Source organism: Chrysemys picta, chromosome 1 (assembly GCF_011386835.1).
Source record: "Chrysemys picta bellii isolate R12L10 chromosome 1, ASM1138683v2, whole genome shotgun sequence".
In the NCBI taxonomy this organism is placed as follows: Eukaryota; Metazoa; Chordata; order Testudines; family Emydidae; genus Chrysemys; species Chrysemys picta.
In genome coordinates, this window is record NC_088791.1 from 310,801,143 (window position 1) to 310,820,493 (window position 19,351).

At 40.1% G+C, this 19,351-nt stretch overlaps 1 protein-coding gene across 8 annotated transcripts in view; it reads right to left on the reverse strand.

The window, feature by feature from the left end:
• The window catches only part of CDK8 (cyclin dependent kinase 8), a 159,073-nt gene that overhangs the window by 74,830 nt on the left and 64,892 nt on the right, over positions 1–19,351 (reverse strand). For all 8 annotated transcript variants that reach the window (XM_065581432.1, XM_065581430.1, XM_065581431.1 and 5 more), the window contains 2 exons: positions 2,949–3,059; positions 218–358 (listed from right to left, as the gene is read on the reverse strand). In XM_065581432.1, coding sequence (XP_065437504.1) covers positions 218–358; positions 2,949–3,059 — 252 coding nt within the window. The remainder of the gene's footprint in view (positions 1–217; positions 359–2,948; positions 3,060–19,351) is intronic.

Consider the following 19,351-nt stretch of genomic DNA (forward strand, 5'->3'; position numbering starts at 1 on the left):
GCAACTTCTAATGACTTAACAAAATAAAAACCAATCAGACGTGTCATTTTTATAAGAATGGAATCATCAAATGCGTGTCAAATAATAGCAGGCTTTACACATATGTTTTACATTCTTAGCACATAAAGGTCTATTTGCTAATGACTACTGGTAAAGACAATAATCTTTGCTCTCAAATCTTCTACCCCGTGTTAATCCCCACTGCAGGTCAACTTACCAAATCCCTGTGTAACACCCAGTTAGCATGCAGGTAGTGAATACCATCTAGGATCTGATACAATAGTGACTTCACCATTCCCCGAGGTAACTGAACTGGTTTCTTGTTTGCTTTAGAAGCTCTGTGAAACTTGATTATGTGCTGGAAGAGAAAAATATCAATAGTAACAAGAAAAAAAATGTAATGTTTTGATCTATAATGTTTTACAAAAAGAGAAATCTCCAGTGATTCCTTACGTAGCCCTGTCAGTTGCTTTTTTAATCTTTTTTTATTGCTATACATTTTTAAAACCATGTAATTTAAAAGTTATTACAAGAATAATAGCATCTAAAGGATTAGGATACAAAACACTCATTTACAGGTAAAAACTAAAGGAAATTAAAATGAAAGATATCATCCCAAGGAAGTTTTTTATATAAATTACCAAAATAAAAAAAAAAAATTTTTTTTAAGGTTACCACCAGTTTAAAAGTCAGTTTTCAAAACAATTTCCTCAATCCCTCATTAACGTGGTAGCTTATTAAAACGAAAAGAATACAACTCTAATCTATTCTCATTAGACATGCAATTTATTTTTTGCATCTCAGCACAATAATAATAAATCAGTCAGTTTATAGTCCGTATCACTTTCAGGTTCTCTTGCACTAGCACAATGCAATATTTGGGTTGCAATCACTGCAAGGGAATATTTGCATCAAACTTTTTCCTTCGGAATTTTAAAAACTCTCTTTTACAGTAGTTTGATGAGGAAATGCATGTGTGTGCAGCTGTTTGCTTCCACCCTTCTGAAAAAGGAAACCCTAAAATTAAGAAGTAATTGTTGGAAGAAATCATGAACGTTGTCAGGTTCACAATCCATCCATCCATCCAAAGTTAATAATCATCTGGTAAGTCATAGGTAGAAAGTTTTTATTATTGCTATGCTTATTTGCATACCCAGAACCAATGAAGTCCAAGAGGACTTCTAGACTGTAAACTGTGATGCCTAAAGGTCCGATGCTACCACTTTCAACAGAAGAGGCTGTGTCATGGTGTTAGCTACCACTTCAAGTATTTCCTCCTTTCTACAAGTTCCTTGGGGTCAGGGGGTTGTTATGTGTTTGTATAGTGCCTAGCATGGTAGAGCCTGATCCATGTCGGAGTCTCCTCTAGGCACTACCATAACACAGCCAGACTGTTTTCATGCAGGTACTATCATCATTCAGAAGACAAAACAGCTATGGAATTCAGGTGTTTACATAAAATGCAAGGACCTCAAGCTGGGTGTTGCTCATGTGCTGCTGCTATTTGGGTCATAACTGTCCACCACAATGTTCGGAGCTAATTCAGAACTTTCTATCTTCAAAATAATAATAAAACATTACTCAAGTGTTCCTAAACATCTGTACTTTATCATTTCATGAACATGGGCAAAACATGAAAAAGGGGCCACATTAGCCTTGTGCTCTCTACATTCCAGAACTTAGCAGTCTGCAAGATAAATACCATGATTACAGCCACTTTTATACCAATGTAAAAGGTAAGCCTTTTAAATTTTTAAAGTTTTAAATTTTAATACCAGCAATATAACAAGTACTAAACTGGAAGAGAACACCTGTGTCAAATTATAGTTGAGGATGGTTTCTCTTTGCACTAGTCCTTAGTCATATCCTACTAAACTATACCTAATTATAAGGCACATAACACATTTTAGATTCAAATTTATTTCCATCCAAGAGATACCTGTTCTTATCTCACTGTCCATTATTATAAGTTACAGAGAGCAGAAATGCTAAATCATGGAAGGGGTTATAGAAATCTTTATATATATACATAAGTAAATCCCATCTCACATCAAACTTTGATATTTTCATTGTGTCCCTCTTTTTGAAACCTCGTAACACTTTTTTATTAATTATTATTATTATTGTCACAGGAGGTCAAAGGATTTGACAGCTATGCTCAGAATCCAAAACAAAATAGATTGTGTCCCTTTAAATTAAACTTCAGTGAAATCAAGCTGAATGATGGTGGTTTGGGTACTTGTTTACCAACATTACAGCTAAATTTTCCAGTTAATGACAAGAAATTAACAGGGGAGCCTGGCACTTCTGTTGGCATTACTATTTTATTTTCTCTGGATGCAGTACATTTATATTTAAAAAAAAACACTAATTCACAACTAAAAAGGTTAGTTATTTTAAAAAAGATGAAGCCGTAGAGGGAGAACATGAGATCAGCGGGAAGACCCCAACTCTGAAGTAAGTCAATGAACTTTTTAGGTCTGTACATTTTGATTGAGCCTATTTGGTTTATTCACAGGTCAGATATAGTGTAAGTTAGCATGAGGCATGTTCCAGTGCACTTCACCACTGATCTCAGTTTGTGATGCATGCTGTGTGTCCCAGAGTCTTTCCTTACATTCCAAAGGATGTCAAACGGTATTTTCAGACAAAAATACAGCAATCCAACTAAAATACAAAAGCTCTTTTTAATAAAATAATGATTAGAAAGGTATACACTATAGCTGAACAAATATTACAGTAATTAATTTTGTAAATATCACTGCAGAATGCAGGTCTAAATACTATTTCTGAAAATAAAGATTAACAATGTAGCAAACACTATATAAGTATGAGACATCTTTTCCCCCACACACATTGTTTTTCAGTTGTGGTACACTTATCATTTATCAGTTTATCTGTTCCTGACTGAAACCTAAAACCCATTATCTACAAGCAATTCATCTTACCCAGAGGTCATGTTCAGCATAGTCAAAGAGAAGCCACACTTTCCTGTCAGCATGAGACAAAAACACCTTTTGCAAAGAAATGACGTTTGGATGCTTGAGCTCTCGCAGCAGCTGCAAAACAAAGAAAATCCATTACAGAAACATCTATGCCACCAGAGTCTGCAATAGGATGGGGTGGGATTGGCCAAATAATATGTTTGTAATTTAAGACCTTGTAAAGAAGCCTATTTTTTAAAAAAAATTAATCTTTGAGGCCTTTAATCCACAGAAAAACAGCATATGTTTCATTTTATTTGTTTTTTCTACTGTGAACTTGAAAATAGATTTAAACTGGGTCACACATCTCCCTTAAAATAGGGCCATCTATATCCTAAGTATACATTTTTTGAGCATTTACCTCAATTAAACAGTGAAGTTACTTAATTAAAATTTTATAACTTTTTTCATAGGATCAGCACAGTTCTCTACAAATATATGTGAACTGTGAGTTTTCATATCAAATTTTCCCTCCTCATCAGTTCCCATACTTGATAAAAGCCTTTGTGATTCCCCAATTCCTTCCTCACCAGCTCGTAACCACCTCAAAGCCCTACATCCTGATAACTACTCTAAGGCTTTGTCTACACGATGTACCTTTTAGCAACACGGCAATGCCGCTAAAAGGTACACAGTGTAGCTCAGGAGGTCTCAAACTCAAATGACCAAGAGGGTCACATGAGGACTAGTGCATTGGCCCGAGGGCCGCATCACTGACACCCCCCTCACTGCCCCCAGCCCCGCCCCCACTCCACCCCTTCCATGAGGCCCCGCCCCTGCCCCGTCTCTTCTCCACCTCCTCCCGTGAGCGTGTGGCTCCCTGCTCCTCCCTCCTGGAAAGTGCTAAGCGCCACCAACAGTAATGCACCTCAGTCAAAGGACAAAACACGCACTTAGTTAGATTTACTTCTGTTAAAGCCACCCCCACTGCACTGGGCTGCATCACTACTCCATCCCTGCTCTGCCTCTTCCAGGGGTGGCAGGTTTGTAGAAATTTTGGTGGTGCCCAGAACCTGCCCCCCCGCCAAATTCCACCCCCACCTGCCTAAGGCTCTGGGAGGGAGTTTGGTTGGGGGAGGGGGTCTGGGGTGCAGACTCTGGGATGGAATTTGGGGAGAGGAGTGGGTGCAGGGGTGAGGGCTGTGGGCTGGGGATGAGGGGCTCGGGGCATTGGAGAGGCTCAGGAGTAGGGCAGAAGGGCAGCCTGCCCTGGCCATAGTGGAGGGGGGCACTAGGACCCTGCGGCAGCAGGTGATGCTGGAAGCCAGCGGAGTGGAGTCAGCATCAGCTGTAGGCTCCGGGGCGGTGAAGGGGCAGCAAGTGAGCCCAGGGGACACAGCTCTCCCGCCAACAAAAAAAAAATTCCACCCCCAACAAGCGGTGGATAGCACTCCTGCAGACAAAGTGCTGTTCAGATCGGCGCTTTTCATCGGCAACACTTTTGTCGTTCATGGTGTGCGGTTTTTTTCACACCCCTGAACAACAGAAGTTGTGTTGTTCAGTTTCCAGTGTAGACAAAGCTTTACAGTCATTTAAGGATGGGACTCCTTTAGAGGTTGTCAATAACATACAACTGGAAGGAGTAAGCAACTACCTGATGAGTTTAGGTGAAAAAAGTATGAGACCTAAGTCTACAGGACCAGGACAGTAGGCAGAACAAGCCTGTTGGGGTTCTATCGTTCACGTCAACAACTCTGCAATTAAGGCACATTCAAAAATCATATGGTTTGTAAAGATGTTACTTTAAAATATTTTGCTCCAATGTTTCTTTAACAAGTGTTGCTTATTATTAAGGTTAAGATTTTGTCATGGTTATTTTTAGTAAAAGTCATGGACAGGCCACCACCATGGAGGGGGACACAGCACTGGCTTCAGCCCCTGTCGCAGCCCCGATTCTGGCCAAAGCAACGGGCACACAGCCCTGGCTCTGGCTGCAGCCACCGGGGGCGGTGGGGGGGGGGGGGGGGGGAGGAGAGGGGAAGGGAGGAAGACACAGCCATGGAATCCGTGACCAAATTGCATCCCTACTTATTAAGAAAGTAGAACAGATGGATATTTTGCCAACTTGTGGGCTGCAAATGGAACATTTATTAAGACAAGCCATGGCTAACTTTAGATTTAATTTTCAACGTGTATTTAAGAGGTCTCATTACAAGATAATACATTAAGTCTGCCAGAGAAGATCTCTCTCTCTCGCTCTCACACACACACACACCAGCATCTGGCTAGTTTACAAACATAAGCACAGTTAATGAAAATAGTATTTGAATATAAAATGTTGAAGAAATAAACAGATTACCATTTTCTATTTCTAAAATTAAACCTGCTTCTAATAAACTGTTTTCCCTGCAAGTGGGAGTTCAAAGGAAAGATTCTGATGTAACTGGAAATATACTGCTGAACTAACAAAGGGAAAATTATAGCTTACGCCAGCCAGCTCCATTCCACTTTATCAGTCCTTTATTAATCAAGTACAATGACAATTCTAGCTCTGATTGAAATGGTGATAGAAGAATAGATATTTGAATACATTTGTGTACTATCTTAAAAAAAAAAAACATACTACACACATGGTCTGATAACAGATGCTTCATAAAGTAAAAGAAATTTTCAAACCACCTTGCAAATTATCACTTATTGCTCCATCCAAAAACACTGGTATGACTTTTTTTTTAAAAAACTGAAAGTTGATTTTAAGAACATAGTGCAAATATGACAAAAACAGAAGCATTTTAATACGCAGGTTCTCAATCCACAAATTTTCTGAGTTTCATATCAGATTTTCCATTCCAAGTTTGGTTTTATGTAGATATACTTTCTTAAAGTTGTGTATTCTTATGAACCAAATATTCAGCTCCACAACACTAAAAGTGGAGACCAAAATGCAAAGATATGATGAAAACAAAGCGCTGCTTTATTATTTGAAAGTGTTCTACAAGGAAGCTTGCAACAGAAAAGCCAATATATAAAGAAAGATTATTCAATATTGCCAACTCTAATGATTTTATTGCAAGCCTTATAGTATTCGGTATATTTCCTAAAGCCCCAGTTCCTGGAGTTGGGTAATTATGAGAATCTCAGCTTTCATTTTTTAGAAAAGGAAATTTCTAGCCCTAATGAGGGGGGGAGGGGGGGGAGAGAGGGGGAAGAGAGCTAAAAACATGAAAACTAAACACTCGAACCAGAAGACCAAACCCTCCCCAAACATTCTGGGTCTTTTTTATTTTAAAAAGTCTCATGATTTTTAAGTCTCTTTTAAAAAATCCCACTTGAAGTTAGAAACTCTGCTTGCTTTGACAAAAACAAACATACTAACTATCCTACCTACCCACAGACTTACTCTAGACGAACCACAGGAATAGATAATGAGGGCGGTGGGAGGGGAGCTATAGCTTCCTCCTGACCCCCCAAAATATGTAGAGTTTGCATTAATAAATAAAGGAAACAGTGAGTTTGAAACAAAAAGTTCATTTATCTTTATTAAAGGTGGACAAATTCAGTTCAGGCACAAAACTACTCATCCAAAGCCTTATTTTTAAAACACAATTTAAAAAAAAAAATTATTTACAAAGTTGACAGTTTCAGACAACAACCTTCACCCTAGTTTTCATTAAATTACCTCTTTGGCAACACCTATAAGCTGTGAGTGAGTTATGTTCTTGTGTACATATAAAATCATATGCCAGTTGAGACATGATTGTCCCATTATAGATCGAAACCATGTTTTAAAATGATGAGCCCTGAAACTACACTCACGTATAGCATTGGCTGCCAATACCATCAAAATATTGTTATCAACTTCATCACCTTGGAAAACAGCTGACATTCAATCTGGCTGAGCAAACATATTTTTGAACTGACTTCAAACTATCTTTCTGTAAGCTGACAGTTGGTTTGCAATAGATAAATCTGAGTAATCAGCTGATCCTACTTGAAATCAGAACCAAACAACCACATCTTGCACCTGTGTTTTTCATGTTTCGAGCAGAGAGTTTCAAGGCTGAATAATTTTGTAGTCTCTGTTCAAATCTTGATTGAATGCTGGACACTGTAAAAAGTCAATTACGGTAAAGCAGATGTTCTTCTAAAAAAGACATTTGCTGTATTTGGATAGCTGAGGTCACCTGTCCCTATTTATATTTTCTTGAGGATTTCTCTTCCTTGGAAGCTCAGACATGTCAACTATCTTTAAACTCTTCTCCCAGAATAAGTGGCGGCTTTCATCTGATCGGATGGACTGAAGTGAACATTGTTTTCGTAAGAAATTCACCTTCTGTTGCTGAAATGTCTGACCCTGCAGAGGCTGAACAGATTGTCTATCATAGGTAGGATTTTTCAGCTTAGCACAATAACGAGGACATTAAAAACTTTTCCATTTTAGGTGCAATGCCACCAATTTGTACTCTCCTTTAAGGATTCATTGCATCCTTTGTAGCCTGCCAAGCTGCAAACAGTGCAAGGTAGTTCTCAGAAACTGAATCTAATGCTACTGCACAGAGTGCATCTTGTTGGACAGAGGACACAGATGCCTGTTAATGTACTTAACACTTCAGGTTTAATGTCCCGAAACACAGCATCTCATCTGGGTGAGGTTTTCATTAATTCTGTGATTTTATAAACAGTTGCACCAATATCTCTTAGGTTAGTATTATTTTTAACACATCCTGGGCATACCAACTTCAAGGCATGCCTATAGCAATAAGTAAATATAGCTCATGGTTCCTCCTGCTGCAATCTGTTGCTACATATCAAGTGTTTCTCAACCTGGGAGTCATAATCCCTGGGAAAGGGAGGGGGGTTTGAGGGACAGGTTGGTGGGGCGGGGGTCATAATCAAAGGTAAGTAAAAAACCTGTGTGCGCCAGATCAAAGTTCATTTTTACACAGAAAAAACTGTAAATTCACTTTTTACAAATTGCAAGTTAGAAACTCTGCTTGCTTTGACAAAAACAAACATTTTTACACAGTCCTTCAATCAGGCACTTGTGCTCATTCTGTACCAGCTAATTTTTCTTTTTTACTTTGGGTTGAACTGAATAAACGCTCAGCAGCAGGTGTTTCTCCACAGATAAATTATTTCATTGCTTTGTTTTTAATCGCAACCATCAATGTGAATCCCAATTCAGATAAATAGGACATTGTGAATGGAATTAAAAACTTTCAAAGCTTCGGTTACAAGTTCGGGATACTCATGCTTCTGTGCCATCCAAAACATGCACATGTCTTCTGAAGAAAACAAACACTGAAGTGTTTTATCAGATAAAAGCTCAATAAGTTTATCTTGTAGTTTTCCTGTAAATTCGGCAGACTCAACTACTCTTTTGTTGAGCAGATTAATTATCCACCTACCGCCAAGTTCATTGTCAGGTGGGAAGTAATCCTGCAGCTGCTTTTTAAGTTCAAGAATATGTTCAATCATAATGTTTAATTGTTTCACACTCGGCATCGGCAATCAATTTCATAAACTCGCAACTCGGAGGAAATGACTCAAAGTTTCCACTCTGAAGCTGAGCAGACCAGGCTCCAAGTTTCTTTCCAAAGGCTCTCACTTTGTCTCCCAGCACAATTATGTTTTTGTGTCATCCTTAAAAACTCATATTCAGCTCATTCAGATGACTGAAGACGTCTGGCTAAGTAATCCAACTGAAGAAGTCGTGATGGGTCACTGAACTATTTAGCAAAAGAAGAACCCTGATCCTGTAGAAACACAAGTACTTCAGCTTGCAATTCAAAAGGCTGCCTAACACTTTTCCCCGTGAGAGCCACCTCACTTCAACATACAAGGGAAGACTTTTATGACGTGTGCCCATTTAATCACATAAAGCTGCAAACAGGTGAGCTGATGGAGGCCGACTTTTTATGAAATTCACAACTTTTACAGACACCTCACACACCTGATGCAACTCAGAAGGCATTCCTCCTTTTGCAACAAGTCCTTGCTGATGTAAGAAGCAATGGATCCAAATTGCATGTGGCATAATTGTTTTTAATCTTCCAACAAGCCCATTGTTCTTGCCAGTCCATTGTATTGGCACTGTCACTGCATATAGCAACAGATTTGTCCCCAATCAATTTCAAAATATTCGGTAGCTTCAAACATGTTAAATAGACATTCACCAGTTGTGTGACTAGGCAGCACTTTACAGAAGAGCATATTTTCCTCAGCAGTAGTATATGAACTACATTGAACAAAAGCTAAGAACTGCCCTGAGCCTGAAATATCTGTTGATTCATCAAACTGAACAGCCAGAAAATTCACACCATTTAAAAAAAAAATTTCCCAACTGCTCACAAATGTCAACCATTTCATTAATATACCTCAAAACTCTATCATTTGATAAAGGAATAGCTTTAACCTTATTTGCCTCTTTATGGCCAAGCACACTTGTAACCATATCTAATGCCACAGGAATTATGAGATTCTCAGTTATTGTATGTGCCTTACATCTTTGGGCAATACGAAGTGACACAAGATATGAAGCTTCAAGAGCATTCTTACTGACATTACTTATATTCAACATCAGTGTTTGCTGGCTATTCAAACTGTTCAATTTTTCCTTAAAGAACAAGCCTCTTGAGTTCTTTAACTGTGAATATTTACTTTCCAAATGCTGAATTAGCATGAAATCTTCAAAATTATCAGCATTCTAGAGTTGACCATACACAATACAATGAGCTTTATTTTCGATCGCTGTAAAGCCATACATTAAACAGTTGCAATCGTATTTTCTGCACTTCACCGTCTTCACGCATTCATTCTGTGAAGTACTTGGTTGAGCTCTTCTTAGTTTATCCACTGCACAAGATGACCTCGCTAAAAAGTGTGCATACACTATTTGCTAGCCGGGAAGACCACCACCACTGTCTAGACAGGAAGCAGCAGTAAAATCACATGGTTGTGTGAAGCCTGTTACTATTAATGACAGCATATTTTGGGGGGTAAGAAATCTCTTTGCTAAAATAAAAAAAGTATAGGAACTGAAATTACTCAATATATGTGTGTAGATTTGAAACATTAGCTTATTAACGCTGGTGGGCCAGTATTATTCATAATTTGCTTAATGATATTTAAGGTAGGAAGTCACAATTTTTTCCAGTCTTAGTGTGGGCGGGGGGGGCGGGGGAGGTCATAAGTCCAAAAGGGGTCACCAGCACAAAAAGGTTGAGAAACACTGCTATGTTTAATACTAAGCCTGCCACATCAGCAGCACCATCATAGCATTGTCTGCAATTTTTGATTCTCAGATTTATATGCAATAATATACCTTAATTACTGATACGATTTCCTCCACTGATGTACAGGCAATATTGTGCAACTCAATGAACTCTTCATGAACTTTCATGTTATCATCCACGTTTTGCCTGCAATATAACACTTGCTCTTTGTTGGAGAAGTCTGTTTCCTCAAGCATAATTCCCTCTCCAGAAATGTTCTCAGAAATATCACTCAAGATTTTAAGAGCCATGATTTCGATTACCTCCTTCTGAATAATTGGACTTGTGAATTTGTTTTGACTCTTTCAGATACCCTGAAATATCAAGATCATATTCTGCCTGCAAACAAAGCAGCTGAATAAAGTTGCATTCAACCTCGCCACATAAGGGCATATTTTCAGCTTGTTCAGTATAACTGCCTCGCAAATAAGTCTTTGTCTGGCAAGATAGATCCTAATGAAAATAGTATAAATTATCTATTTTCTTTTTTCTTCCAAGAGTACTGAAAATGTTGGTGACATGCTAAGTTCTTTGTGGTCTTTTGAAAAACACAATTGCTTTGTGGTGACATGAAGAAGCTTGTTACCTCTTAAATTTTTCTCATCTTTTTCATATTAAGAAAGTCTAGATGGTCTGAAAGCTTCATCAGTGTACTGTGATAGTCCCAGGCCAGTTGGGTACAGCAGAGTAGCAGAAGGCAGATATACTGGCCACTGGATTACAGTTTTCTGTTCCCTGACTGACCAGAGCAGGGACTGCTCCAGGCTAATGAGAACACCTGATTCCAATTAACCTGCAAAGAGTCAGGTGAGGCCATTAAGCTAATGTGACCACCTGACTAATTAAGACCCCTCTGATACTATAAAAGGACTCACTCCAGTCAGGCAGAGGAGAGCCGGGGAGCCAGAGGAGGGGAAGTGCAGCTGAAGGGCTGGTTAATGAAGACACCCTCAAGTCATTGGTAAGGGAGCCCTAAGGTAAGGGTGAAGAAGGGAGAAGCAGGAGAGCTGTGGGGAAGTGGACCAGGGAAATGTAGCAACTCTGGCAGTGAAAGGTTGGCTGCCAACAGCTGCTACCATTAGGGTCCCTGGACTGGAACCCGGAGTAGAGGGTGGGCCCGAGTTCCCCCCAACCCACCACTACAGGAACACCTTCTAGGAGGGGAAGTCAGGCCCCTGTCAGGACAGGAGGCTAAACTGTTCTGAAACAAGCCCCTAGGGACAACAGAGACTGTGGGAGTTCTCTCACCAACCTCCTTGCTGGCTTATGATGAAAAGGGCTCAGACTGTAACCCTGGCCCTAGAGAGAGAAGGGCTACGTGGAGGGTCGCAGTGAGCCACTGAGGCTAGCATATACTGCCTAGAAGCACGGGACCCACAGGGACAAGGTCAGAGCTCTGCCACAGTACTTAGTCAAAAGCAGTTTGTGCCTAAAAGCTGTACAATGGTAGAAACAAGTATGCTGTCACTAGCTTCAGAATAACAGCCACTGAAAATCATCAAAACTGGATAAGCAGAAAAAACAGCCTTATTCCACAAACTTACACACAGGGAAAGACTAAAGTAATGGTTGATCAGGTGTCACAAAAATGCTAACGGTATCAGGCAACTGACATTTAATTCCTGTTACAGGTAATGGCTTAAAGTCACTGAGTTCTTTGTAGAACACTCTATTGTAGCAAGATGAAGAAAGGCAACACTTGATTTGTTGATTACACTAGAAAACAATTGCTTTTATGACTTGCTTATGTATCCGCCTTGGGTTTCTACTTCATCCAGAAACTCTGACGAGGAAAGACAACAAAAAAGATAGCATGCCTGGCTTCAGATACCTTCTTTTTTCCTCCAACTCTAGTCCCCACCAAATAAAAAAAAGTTGTCAATGCCCATGCCTATGTTTTGTGGTCCTTCGGCATGACTGCTAAGAAAATGTATACTTATCAACGAGTCAACATCGCAATTTTTAAACAGAAGTGTTTGAATCAGCCCATTGTTATGAAGATAGGAGGCATCGCCTTCCCAGCTGCTTCCCACTAGCTTTTGCAGTCAACTCTAACATGGACTGGAGTGCATGGACTGAATAGCACTGCAGCAGCTCCCCTACTGCTGCCTGCTACACCACATGGAAGGAAGCAAAGTAGAAACTTCATTGCTTATTCTCTCTGGCAGGCTGTGGAAGCCCTAAGGGGAGCAGGATAGGATCTCAGTTGGCTCTGTCTCAGCCTAGGAGAGTGCCTAGCAAAGGACATCTCCCCTCCAGCTAGGGCAGCCCAACAGAGTGGAAAATGAGAAGAAGTCACCCAGTTATGGCTCCCTGATTTCTTGTTCCAGTCCCTACCCAGTCAGAGCAGTCTTGCTCACAGAAGCTGGCTATGGCCCCCAAGGAACCATACACCAATGAAGACAACCAGTGTTCATCATGCTCCCAGCCACTTCCCTCCTCACCTCATGTGAAGCTATGGGGAGGGATGCATAGGAGCCAGATACATCATCTCTTAATTAGATAGTCTTGCTCTCGGTATGTGGTTTCTGCTTCTTATGTGCTGCTCAAGTGAAACAAAGGGAGTGCAACCAGTGGCATAGCCAGTTGGAGGGAACAGGGGGAGCATCAAAAAAAAGGCGCCACCTGCTGCGGCGCTTTTACTAATGGGGCAGTGCTTTTACTCACCTGGCAGCGTTCCGGGTCTCCGGTGGCGGGACCCTCACTCACTCCGCGGGTCTTCGGCAGCACTGAAGGAAATGCCGCCGAAGACACCCAGAGGGAGAGAGGGCCCGCCGCCAAAAGTGCTGCCAAAGACCCGGAGTGCCGCTGGGCGAGTAATAATGAAAAAGGTGCCAAGATGCTCAGTGGGGGAGTGGCCGCTGCCCCACTCCCCCCTCCCTTCCCCCAGCTACGCTACTGAATGCAACAGTACAGAGAATATGCCTCAAAGCAGGAGTTCTCAAACTTTGTCATAGTGAGCCTCCCTGAGCTATGAAAAAAATTACTGCACCTCCCCATAGTTTACTAACACAATATAACAAACAAAAATCCTATATGTTGCAAAAATGAATGTACAAATGGAAGCAGCTAAAATAAAACTCCACAAACATTTTAGAAAACATGACACTAAACAATGACATATTCAGTACAATAGCCATCTATCCTATCTTGTCAGTGAGAGAGGTGTGTTTATTTCCTCACTGTCCAAAGTAGCGGAATTTGGAATTGCAGCATAGAAAGGAAGAGATGCAAGTCATCTTCAACAACAAGCTGGGAGAGATACTTTGTGGTTAATGCTGAGAAGGCTCATTCACACAGGTAGGTGGATGAAAAAGGAATGAGGGCTGTAAGAGCCTGGTGTGTTATCACATGAAACTCAGATCCCACTGATAACCAAAAGTCTGCAACTGGCATTTGTGAAAATTTGTGCTGCAGTTCCTTGTTGCTTAACAGGTCCATAAGGCTTTCCTCTTCTTCTGAAGACAGCATATTTGTTGTGTTCGGATTAAAGCGGAATGGGTTCCTGATCCCATTCATTACATTTGTCTTTACCCACTTCAGGAAAGTATTCACAAAACTGTTCCTGCAGCCCGCTTAAGTGCTCAACAATTACATCCTGGATACTGTCAACTGACAGATCACCGCACTGTTGCATAACACTCTCCACTGTTGAAAATATGGAAATAGATCCCTCCTGCACATGTGAAGACCACAATTCAAGTTTGTTAGGGAATGCAGCTATCCGATCATTATCAATGTAAACATTTGTATCTCGTCCCTCAAGTGACACATTCAAGGAATTCATTCGCTCAAATAGATCTGCCAGATATGACAAGGATATCTGAGTGTCACTGAAATGCTGTATGAGTTACTATCGGCAAGAAAAATACGGACTTCCTCACGCAGTTCACAATCTTTTCAGCACCATGCCCCAGTACAGCCAACAAACATCTGCATGTAACAACTGTATGAAGTTTGCCCCCCAACACTTTGCAGAAAATGGCAAAAACCCTTGAATTAACCGGGTGCAACTTTATAAAGTTTATAATTTTTACTGCATCTGAAAGAACATTGCTGAGTTCCTCTGGCATCTACTTAGCAGCCATTGCCTGTCTGTGGATAATACAATGATTCCAGGTTGCTGTAGGGGCCACTTTTTGTACCCTTCTCACAACCCTGTCCTGTCATAGACTGTGCTCCATCGCTACAAATTCCAAAACAATGTCCCCAATCAAGGCCTGTGTCTTGGACAAAATTATTTAATAGTTTAAAAAACTCTTCACCAGTTCCTCCTGTTGGAAGTCGATGGCAAAACAGAAATTCCTCTTAACTTTGTGGCTGTAGCAAAACAAATATATACCAGTAGCTGTGCAGCATTTGATATATTAGTAGACTCATCTATCTGAATTTAATATGGGCTCTGACAAACACTTTCTAGGAGCTGCTCTTTTATATCAGTGACCATCTCTGCAATGTGGTATGAAACTGTCATTAGAAAGTGGGATCACATCTAGCTGTGATGCTGATTTCTCTCCATTCATCACCGCAAACATATCCTTTGCAGCTGGAAGTGGTAGTTTCTCACATATGTTGTGCAGCTTACCACCTTTGGCAATGCGCAAAGCCACATGGTAAGAAGCCTCAGTAGCCTTCATGTTAACAGTGCTGTATACTTCAACAACTTTCTTTTGTCCTGTTAACTCATTGTCCTTCCTCTGAAAAAAACAAAAAACCACTATGGGTTTAGATACTAAAGTAGTTATTTTAAGATGCCAGTGTAGCCTGCAGAGCCTCATATTGTCATTTGCCAGTACTTCGCCACACACAACACATTGAGACCTTGGTGCATCGCCTGACCCGCTCCATGTAAAGCGCAGTTTGAAATAAGCTTCATCATATTTTTGGCTTCAGCTTGTGTTATTTGCTTTTCTCTGTTTGTAACAAAAACAATCCATTTCTCATATAAACTGTTTGTCACCTGTTGCGCGCTGCTGCTAACATTTTTAATTTCTTAGGCGGGGAACCACGCAATGAGGTCTGACCTGTCACAGTTGCTAGTGAAGAGCTTTGCAGCGCCTGCGGCTCCTGCTGTAGAGCGGGACAGGCTGTGGCTTAAGCTCTCAGCCCAGGCTCCCACTGTCAGAGCAGGGCAGGCTCTGGCTCTGGCTCTCAGAACAGGGCAGCTTGGGCTCCAGCTGTCCCCTTTCATCTCTAACCCCGGGTTTGCATGGCCCTTCTGCATGAGCCTCAGCTGCCCAGGGTTGACAGCCAAAGCTATTAAAAAAAAAAAAAAAAAAAAAAAACACACACACACACACACACACACACACACAGCGCTCACGCCTCTGTGACAGGTTCCCTGGGTTGCAACCTGGAACTGGGGTACTGCTGAACCCTCTGGCATACCAACCTGGGTTCCCTCTCACACAGTGATGCTGTGACAAGCTGCAAGCCTCTCCAGGTACTGCACTTACACAGCCACCCACAGGCAGCGACACACCCAGCTGAGTTACATGAATGCTTCTCCTAGCCACTTATGAACTAACAATAGAGAGGTTCCAACCAATTCCCCCAATTCTCCAGCCTAGGACCCCAGGACTGTACTGTCCTGCTCTGGTCAGAAGTCTGACCAGTGCAAGTTTATTATCCAGTCTGCCCCTCCCTCAATGTGGAGAGCACATGCATCAGCTTTTGTACACTGAGCAGATTTCCCAAGCACTACAACCAAAACACCCTGTTTAAGGTAAAATATAAAACAGATTTATTGACTACAGAAAGATAGATTTTAAGTGATTATAAGTAATAAGCATACAGCTCAAAGTTGTTTACTTAAGAAATAAAATAAATCTGCAGTCTTAGTTCTAAAAACTAGACTGGATTTAAATCAAGCAGTTTATCACCCTGATGGTATAGTTCCTTAATACACAAGCTGGGACTCTCCTTTCCAGCCTGGGACCGCCTCCCCTGTTCAAAATCTTTGTCTTCCAGATGTGCGTCCAGGTGTTGAGTTGTGGGGGGGAGTGAGGCCAAATGATGTCACTTCCCCCTTTTATAGCTTCTTTCAGTTTGCTGGAAACATCTATGCTCGTTTCCTGGCTCAATCAGTCTCCATTGTCTACCTGCTATTTCTGAGAAGTCTCCATTGCATACGGTTCCTGGGACAGTCCTTGTGAGTGTGTATTCCCTTTAACGGGCCGTTAGCACATCTGGCTCCTCCACTGTTGTACCTGAAAGGGTGGCTGTGGGTGTTTCCAACTTCCAACATAGTTCAGTAACACATATATAGCAAAACTTCATAACTTCAAACACAATGATAGCACATACAATCCAACAGGATATTAATGTTCAACAGATCAAGACTTTTAAAATGATACCTCAGAAGGCATACTTTGTACAAATAAAATAATTATATGACAGTGGTAAATATGGGGGTTCTAGGGTGCTGCTTTCAGGCACAGAGTGCCACAGCCTCCCTTTACACATTCCCGCATCTCCCTTGGGAGGCGTGCCCAATACTTTGAGAACCACTGCCCCAATTTATTATGATTATGGCCCCCCAGATTTTTATAAAGCATGTTCAACACCCAAGCTGAAAAAAAAGTCAGACACCACTACTCTGTACTCTCTAGCAGGACAGAATCTGACTCTCGTTCAAAAGGTTTCTGACTACCTTTGTTAAGAAAATATCAGTACCTTCTGACAAGAACCACTAAGGTTATAAGAGTGGTGCTAACATGGTTTCCCTAACCACCCAGACAAGAATTCATTACTGTGGAAAATGTTTCCTTCACGCAACCAACAGGGTTAACGAAATACCCTTCCAGACTTGAACTATCCTTTGGCTTGACTGATCAATCATCCTTAAGAGAAGGAGTTCCCAGGAAGTTATCTTACATATGGAAAAGAACTTATTACTTTCACGACTTAGAACAATTCCTACCACCATCTTGAGCGACTCCTCCCAACAGGACAATGGATTAAAAAATATATATATTAAAAAAAGATTGTGGTGTGGTTTTTTTAATCAAAAACATCTATTTAATTTCAAAATAAACCTATTTAAAATTAAATGTGAAATTATGACAATCTACGTTAAGGTCTAAATTTATAATCTATTGAAACCATTTAAATAAATAAAATAATATGCCACACCAATCAACACTGGACTGAAGAGAAATGCGGAAAATATGCTGAACATACTGATAGCATTGGATAAATTACTACTGCTGATATTGTTGAAATTTGAAAGAACTTCAAGAAACTGTAGAAAAAAAATCAACAAAGCTAAATTATAGGCAATGAAGAAGCAATTACTCTGCCTCATTTTCATGACAATATTCTCAACAATGTACCAGGATAGATGTTTAACAGTTGAAAAAAATATGCTGCTATAGCATTGGCATCTAATAATCATGCCAACTGCAATGAATTTCAAGGCTGAAGGTGAACCATGCAAGCAGTATAAGTTTGCTGCCAAAGTTTTTAAGAAAGGCAAACTACTGAACTGGTGGAAATCACGGGCTAAGCCCTAGAACCAACATTTGTTGAAGACGCACTAAATAGCTTTTGGCAGCAGTAGCCTTTTCTGCAGGTGCCGAGATAATATTTTCTTAATTTGGATTAGTTCATTCCAAATTAAGATACCAAATGGGAGTTGAAAAAGTAAAAGCTTGTTTTCCTCTTCCAATCTATGAATACAAACAATGTGGGAGAGGATGAGACCTATGAGTTTTCAAAACCTGAAGGATTTTGTGACCAGAAGGTATCAGTTAAAATTCAAACTACAGATAATACTTCCTTTGTTTAACAATTCAGTTTTAAATGCAAAATATCTTTTGATCAACTTTTTTCTTTATGTATCTAGCACATTCAACTTAGTTCTATTTAACTAATACAATTTTTTAAATGCTGTTGCGCATTTAATTGAATTCCAGTTTCCATTCAAATGCAGTTTGACACAAATCACAAGTTTAAAAAAAAAAAAACACACACACACCAAGAAACGTGTCAGTCACCATTGTCTAACATGAAAAAGTAAAAGTTAAGAATCTGAATAAAGGTATGTTCAATTATAAAACTGCTTAAGTGTGTATAGATATAGTGTATCTTCCTGGTTAGTAAAAAGAAATACCAAATTTAGTGTAGAGGCTATATTTAGTTGCTAAGCAACCTGCGTTAATGGTTACACCAAACAAAGGGAATGAACCGCTCTTTAGGAAAATAAGTATAAATGCAAAACAATTAACATAGATGACTTAAATCAAGGTTTCCTGCTTACTGATTTAAATAATGAATTACATCAGTGATTTAATCACTAGCTTATATCATTCCACCCTATCCCAGAGCCAAACCCCAAAAGAAAAGGAACTGCACACAAAAAAAAAAGGTACTTTAATGATTCTGAATTTCATCTATGGAACATTCCTAATCTGATCTCATGCTAAAACGTGGATAGACTGTGCATATTTAGAGAACAAGGATTTTCCACAGCCTACTACCCATAGCAAACTGTGGTGGTTATAGTGCACATAAAATTCCAGAAGGAATTAGGCTATGTTACATTAATAAAGCGCAATTTACTACTGAAGTGCTGGAAAATATTACAAAGTAAGTACAAAGTCAAGAGACGATCTAATGACAAAGCTAATTGATAAAGTAAAAAGAAAAAATGTTAGGCAACAAAGTGAATAAATCAAATGGCAATGCACTAAAACACACTGCCCTAATACAGACTGGGAGGGTAGGGGGGAGAGGAATTGTCTTCCTATGTTTTTGGACAGTGTTTAGCATAGTGGTGCAATGATCCTTTAACTCATTGCATCAGCTGGCTCCAAGCTAATAAAGTCAATGTAATATAGGTTTGTTTGGGGTTTTTTTAACCAGTTGATAGGACTCATACACAAAACCTTCCCTAAACTGAAACACACTCAATCCAATGCACTTTTAAAGAGGGATTAACTGAAGGGCAGGTACTAGCCCCCTATTTCCTCCCTAAAGTTCCTTTATTCCTCAAGTACTCAGAACAGTTACCTGATATAGTTTCCTGCAATACCCCATCTAAAAAGGGAGGAAGGATTTTCTTGTATTTAAGTTACAGGACTGGGAGTCAGGAGTTTTGGGTTGATTTCCTGTGTAACTTAGACAAGACACTTCACTTCTCTGTACCTCAGT